Source organism: Aedes aegypti, chromosome 3, assembly GCF_002204515.2.
Source record: "Aedes aegypti strain LVP_AGWG chromosome 3, AaegL5.0 Primary Assembly, whole genome shotgun sequence".
Lineage (NCBI taxonomy): Eukaryota > Metazoa > Arthropoda > Insecta > Diptera > Culicidae > Aedes > Aedes aegypti.
The window spans coordinates 41713125-41720704 of record NC_035109.1 but is presented as its reverse complement, the minus strand read 5'-3'; the positions used below and the strand labels follow the sequence as shown (position 1 = coordinate 41720704).

General features: G+C 38.0%; 1 protein-coding gene across 1 annotated transcript; it reads right to left on the bottom strand.

The window, feature by feature from the left end:
• Window positions 1–889: 889 nt before the first annotated feature.
• On the bottom strand, window positions 890–2429 carry LOC5570545 (odorant receptor Or2). The gene is made up of 4 exons (XM_001653156.2): window positions 1895–2429; window positions 1422–1773; window positions 1268–1366; window positions 890–1200 (listed from the first exon to the last, which is right to left on the bottom strand). The coding sequence occupies exons 1-4, from the start codon at window positions 2404–2406 to the stop codon at window positions 994–996; spliced, it is 1170 nt and encodes a 389-aa protein (XP_001653206.1). The 5' UTR covers window positions 2407–2429; the 3' UTR covers window positions 890–993.
• Window positions 2430–7580: the final 5151 nt, after the last annotated feature.

Genomic DNA, 7580 nt, shown 5'->3' with positions numbered 1-7580 from the left:
CTATAAAATATGTATGATTGCACCATTAATCGTTACAACGGTGAGACTTAAATATGATAATTCAACAAACTATGAAAGGTTCGTCACTGTGAGTGTCGACATAAACTCTAATTCATAAATTATTTACGTCCAATTTTTTTTTCTCAAAACACCTTTTTCCTTTTACTTTTATTTTTGTAATTGAAAAAAAAACTTTGAATGGTTCGACACTACGAGTGTAGACTTGCGAAAGGTTCACTTTATTCAACAAACTTTGATAGGTTCGTCACCTCAAGTGTCGGCATAATTTTTTTAATAGATATTGTTCATACCAAATGAAAATATTATATTTACATATAAGCATATTTATAGCTCACAAATAATTATTTATCATGGTCTAATCGCTTATCAAAGTGAATCCTGTGACCCAACGATCCTCCCCATTAACAAACATCCCTCCCAGTAACCTTTGTGGAGATGCAGAGGCAAACACGGTCTCCAAATAGCAAAGGTTACACACTAACATTCCTTCCCCCAATCCCACCTGACTGCAAGGACGTGGCCGGCGCCGTTATTGACCATGTATAAATAGAGGCACTGAATTATGCACACTGAAGAAGATTATGACCAATCCCAGCCGATCTTCTAGTTGATTCTTTGTGCATTTTCACTGACCTCGGTCAATCACGGAATAGCAACCATTGATATGTGTAGTCAGTCTAAGCTAAGCTAAGCAAAATAGACGATTTATTATTTACACGTCCCATGTGTAACCTGTTTTAAGCGTGCAGCAAAGAGATAAAGAAAATAATGATAAGACTCCCTCTTCGAGGCATCCGCAAACACTCATTTTCCGAGCTGCAATTAGACGATGTTGGTGTTTGAGCATTTGATGAATAAAATTGATAACTATTGTGGAATATTATTATGCATTTCTGAACGGTAGTTACTTTGCGAAAACAACAATTAGTGCAGTGTGCCTATCAAACCTGGTCTGAAGCCAACGAAATCATTCTAGAATCTATTCTTCAGAATCAAATAGTAAGAATACGACGCCTGGGTGACCAATCCGAGCCGTTCGATGTTCACGAAGTAAAATTTGGCTGCCGTAATGCCGGTCGGTCGTTGAGCCCGTTGAATCATTAGCTGCATGTTCTTCTGCATTGCCACCGATTCTTTGTACCAAGGGTAGTTGTAGATTGCATGACCAACACCGGCCGCCTAGTTTTGGAATAAAATCATTTTAAAACTGACTTAGCTTAGAATTAGGTGAGTTGAGGAAACATACTTGTTCACTGAGAGCAGTTCCGTTCAAACAGTAGACCACCATTTCCCCCATCAGCACCAAGAAGAGAAGCATCACGTTTGCTGCATTGGGGCCAAAGTTCTGGAAAGGGTACACCCATTTATTAAAAATTTAAAACCAAAATCATACACCTTACCGTCGAAACGTAGAACATCATCAAGCACCAAATGAAAATGCAGTTCATGATCTGATTTATCATAACGAAGCTGATCGTGGACTCCAAATGTTGTACGTACTCCAAAGCCATACCATGCAGCTTGACAATCTCCCGAAGTTCACGATCCCGGTCAGCGGCCCTTTCGATGCTTCGCATGGCATCGATCCGCTTGCTAATGAGCTCAAACAACTTGGAACCATATTGAGTCACCACCACGATAACCGAACCTTTGAGGGTGCTTTGGTAAGCTGAACAACTTACCGCCACGAAGCAGAATGCCATGTAGATAGCGTAGTGAACCACATTGCGTCGAATGTCGAACCAGAAAAATCTTGAATAAGAGAAAAATACAGATTTTTTTTATTATCATTATTATTATGATTGTTAGAGACTTTCAGCCGTTGTCTGCTTTGTCCTTTGGCCTAATCCCTATATTCTAACTTCAAACTCACTGTAGTTCAACCACCAACATGAAATCACTTCTTTCCGACTCGTCGAAGCGGATTAGTTTGACGATTGTTGACCCTATCGGAACACAGTTGTACAGGAACAGCAGAAATCCTATATACAGCGCATAGGCTCGGGCGAAAAACTCCATCCTTCGGTGAAAGCGGTATATTTCGTCCTGTAGATTTCGGGGCCACTTCCGGCGAAGAATGTTCTCCAGAACCACGATCAAGCGTTCGAACGAAGCCCGCCGACTGGCAAAAATGCCAATCGAGATGCAAACCTCGACCAGAAAGATCAGCTCCCCGATATTACGGGCCGTCGAGTCGAATCCTTCCTTGTCCGAACCGAGAAGCGCTTTTGGGCCGATCAGGAAAATAAACTCACTGAAAAGGACCAGTAGATAACGTACCACTTGTCGCCGGTCACCCCAAAGTCCAATGAAGCGTAGCATTTGTAAACCGAATGAAAGCAGTTCCGGCCCCGGGGCGAGGAATTTTCTCAACGGCTGCCACATGGCTCTAATGCACTTGCCCAGTGAATGATGAAGTCGAAGGGTGGGCGTTAGATTTATAGCTTCGAACGGCGTTTCCGAATGATGATATCGTTGGAAAAATGATTGGAATCTGGGGGCTAATTTTAATTAGTTTGAAATTTAAATAGTTCAAGTTCATACTATGGTCTGCTTAACAACAAACTGATTGGAAGAAATTTATCTAGAATTTCAAGTATGGACATGAGCATAGATGACCGTACAATTCGTAGTCGTTACTGCGTGGTTGACCAGAACAATCTGTCTTAAGAACACCTCCAAACAAATTTTCAGGCCGCTCGTGATGTGTGCTGTACCTATATTGATCAGCAGACTTAGCAGAGGATTCAAAATAGAATTTTGATTCGGGAATCGGAACTTATATGATAAACTTATGGGTTAAATAGAACATCCATTGTTGAAACATTGGAGCAAATGTCAAATAAAATTGTCAATAATATTGATTAATGCTATACGTGATTTAAATAATTGGGTTCAGTTTATTTGATTTATATTTTTTTACATTACAAGCAGGTGAATTTTATTCACGTGAAAACAATTCGAATTGCTGCAGTAAATGAAATGTAATATATTTTTAGTTATATGCTAATAAGGAGTGTATCGAAAAGTAGTCGCAAACATTCAAAACAGTCTCAAAAATATTGGGTTGAACCTACAAACAATTTTTTGATCAGAAATGCTTTACAATGTATTTAAAAGTTATGATGGGGTGATAAAGTTTCAATAAAGTGACGTTTAGTATGATAATTTTGCAAATTACTAACAGTTGTCGATGAAAATCTTGCACACCTCTGAAAAAATTGATATGTTAATAAATGTGTTAAATTTTATGAAAAAAAAGGTTTTTATTTATGCTCATATATTCTGTGCCACAACTTTCATGACATAGTGTAAACAATATTTTTAAAAATACATTAACAAGCATTTGGGAGCAAATACAAAAATCGAAAAAAGTCGATTTTCAAGTACCGTCAAACGGGGTAACTTGCAACAGGGGTGAAACTTGCAACACTTCGACATTGAACCGAATTATCGTTTCGTTCAGCACTGAGTTGAATTATTATGATTTATTCCGCCATTTATTGACCTCAGGTATACAACAAAAGATTTTGGCAAGGGTTTGGGCATTTTTTCTTTTTTGGTTGGTTTGCTGGAGGTGAAAATCATATTTCACGTTGGGTTGTTTGAAATTCATGCTGAAAAACGTTCCTCGTACCACACAAACGGTAGAAATATGTCATTCGAGGCATTTGCTATCAGTTACAGTACTTGGTAGTGTACAAATTGACAATATAAAAGTTTTGATAATTTGATGCTTAAACACTATAAAAAATCAAAAACGTTTTTGACTACCCTTGTGGGGTAACTTGCAACAGCAATTTTGACCTCAATTGTTTGATATTTCTTGCCGTTTGTTATCGAAAACACATGCAAAGGCTAAATTGAACATACTATTTGTTCAGTAACATTGAAATTTATGTACCGCAACCAATTCAATACACATTTGGTACTAAATATTAGATAATTTACACGAATCGCATTTCTATTAAATTTGGTTTTATTTCTTCAAAAAAATAATGAATAATTTTGAAAATCTGTACTAAAATTAACTTGCTGATCTACAATTGGGAACTTTCTCCATGAAATATAATTAAAGTTATGTCAAAACTCCAACAGAGACCATTTTAAGATTTATATATCAATATGTGATACGTCGAATTGATTTAAATATTTATAAGTAAATTAAGTTAAGTGAAATATAACTGCAAGTATCATTGTATTTGTACAAAAGTTGCATTAAAACGATTTTATGGAATTCCAATAACTGTCAAGACTTATGATATGCTAGAATTTCCCCGAGTGCTATAATACTCATAATTCAATCAATAATATTCAGTTTTCTAAGAGTAGAGCAGCCTGTCCCTGGTTATTGTCATGCTTTTACTGCAGATAATTTATAAATGATCACGATAACACGATAAAGGTTAAGTTTTTAATAATTTTCTTTAGGTAGCACTGTGTGTTGCATGTTACCCCACATCAGGGGTAGCATTAAAAATGTATACTTTTCGTCTCTCCTGATTCCAGAAAACGAAATATTGATAAAATTAATACCGCGTGGTATTCTTTACTTGGCGATTAGGGTACCAGATGGTTTTTGTTTCATCTGAATCTTTAAATTTTTCATCCATATAGCTTTGAAGTTGAAAACTGTTGCAAGTTACCCCGTTTGACGGTACCTCGTTTTTTGTTTTTTCTATCAACACGTTAATGCTAATATCAAACGATTGGAACGAATAAAAAAATGTTTTTTGATTGGAAAAGTTTCTTTGCATATTTATGAAGTAACGTAAGCAAAAAATGGCACTCTATATAATTACCGCTGTATATGACAGAGCTTCAAAAGTTGATTATACAAAAGTGACTTTGTAAAACCGACCTTATTCCAATAATTGAGCTTTATTAGAGCAATAATTTTTTTTTGAAATCCGTTTTACGTGCTGTGTGAAGTAAACATATTTTCCGAAAGAATAAGCTTTTCATCCTATTTTGTTTAATATACATTTTGTTCAATACAAATCATCGAATCTTCAGAAGACATTTAAAAAATGTGATTTTGTGCAAGATTTTATTTTCTATGCTTTATAAACCTTGTTGTATTTATATTAAGACTGCATATTATTCAATATTTTTTTAGTTGCTTCAATATTTGATGACATGATGAAGATTTGCGTGAAAAAAGCTTATAAAAATATGAACTATGCTCTGAGATATACCGTTTTGAATGTTTGCGACTACTTTTCGATACACTCCTTAATAGCCGTTTTAAGTTTACAAAAGCAAAACAAGTTTTAGATAATAGTCGCATTTTTCCACCTTGTTCATGGATCGCACCACCGTCCAAAAGTGACTCCCAAATCTTTTCCCTCCCTCACTTATAAACACCCTTCCCGTGGTAATTTTAGAGATGCAGAGTAGACTGGCCCTTAGACAAAAAAGTTGTAAAACTCAACGGGGCACCCCCTAGATATGAGCCTTGGGGTAAGAAAAACGCTCTCTCAAAATTTCAAATCAATTGGTTGCTCCACCAGCTGGCGCATTAGATTTGAAGTTTGTATGGGATATTCGTCTCAAATACATTGAAAATTGATCCTATGTCACTGTTTCGTTCCGTATACTAATTATTCGCGTTCGAATGAGCCCAGAATGACAAATACATTAGTTGATACCCTAATGAACATAATTGCAGAAGGTTTTATCTGGATTTAATCTCATTTTCATTACTCTTTCAGTTGTTGTAAGTTAGGCTTAAATCAGCACTCTCGTACAGTCACTTATATGCATGCGACATGTGCCTCAGCTCGCCCAGCGTCATAGGTGGCTATGATGCGCTTAGTGGCTACCTCCAAGCTATGTTGAAGAAATACAAGCAGTATTGCATGATATACTTCAGATGGTTAAAACAACAACTTTGTTAATTTTGATTATGGTACAATCTTCTACAATATTCTTCGCTATTACATCAAGTAGTGCTTTTGACATTCTGGGTCCAACTGAACGTGATCATCAATTTTCCTGAACCAAACAGTAGATGATGTACTGTTGCTCATATGTTTGAGCTGAAAATCCCATATTAACTTCAATTCAAATGCGCCAGCTCATGGAACGACCAAATGAGCTGAATTTTTCAGAAAGGCTTCCTCTTACCCCAAGAAACAATCCTGGGGGGTGCCCCGTGGAATCATAGAACTTTATTTTTCTCCCATACTGAGCTGGGCCAGCTAATGCAGAGGTATCCTCGGTCTCTATAAACAACAATCATTACACTCTAACATTTCTTCCTCATCCCAACTGAATGTAAGGACTTGGCACCGGTATTGATCAATTATATGGAGTGCAATTATTACCAGTTCCGATCAATCATGGAGTAGCAACCATTAACATGTAGGTGCAGTCAGTCTATGTTATGCTATGCTTGTAACAAATTAATGAACCGGGCAATCCCTCAGTAACGAGAGACCCCTCGAGCTGAGTCTCAGGGTCGGCTTGCTACTGGGTAAGCTGAGGGGCTACGAGACCAAGGTGTGCAGTGTACCGTCACCTGACTAGGGCTATTGCAGTGTGTGAATTGAAAGAATGGACTTGATGGGAATCTATAGGGTTTTATTGGGAAAACCGAACTATTGTGGTTTTAGGGTTATCTTTTAGTGGTTTATTGCAAGCTACTTTTTTATGGGGGTTTTTGTAGGTAATTCAAAGATTCTCACGTACCAGTACTACTGCTTCTTCTTGCTGCTGCCGACGATCTTGATGTCCTGCGAGCGCTCGCTGTTGCTGCTGACGGAGTTGTTGCTTGACGGACAGGTGGTAACGTTGACGGCACTGTAGACGTAGTGGTACCGTAAGAGGTTGGCTAAATAAGGCGTCGTCCCTCTTTGACGACAATCGACACGGCTCAGGACGGTACTGGAGAGACCGTGCCGAGAGGGGAAAGCTCTTTTACGTTTAGGGGTGAGTATCCCGAGCTGTGGACCTCCTTAACGGTTATGACCGAAATGGCCAGAGGTCAGCGATCATCCTTGACGGGTTAGGCTTAGCAGACTTCCGTCTACTAGGCCTAAACGTGTGTTGCTGGTAGGCGACGCCACACCAGCCAAGACGACGATATTTTAGCGGCAATAAAAAAGGTCCTGTGAAGGTAATGGAAGGTGTTATCTAGCCGTACTAACCTTCTAGTTATTAGTTTTAGGCATTCAAATAAGATAGGTTTAAGGTTTAATAAACTTCCTCTCCCAATTTTGACAGTTACCATTCACTATTTCTTATAACTTTGAGGACACTTTGAACAATGTACTTTAGCACACGAACGCCTTTTTCAGAATAAAGGAATGGCGAATCCTGACATTGGCTTGACCCTCTTATCTGGTTTTCCTCCCATTTCCAAATTCCTCAATCGTGGGTTGGGGGGTTGTTACCACCTGTTGCCTGTAATACGCCTGCTGGCCTACTTATCGTTTATGTTTGTACTTGTACCCACAGCTTGCATGCAACTTTTTCATGTTTATAATTCAAATATATTATGATTGATAAGAAAATTTTCCCGTTTACGGTAGCCGCAGAGTTCTACCGCAGCTGTC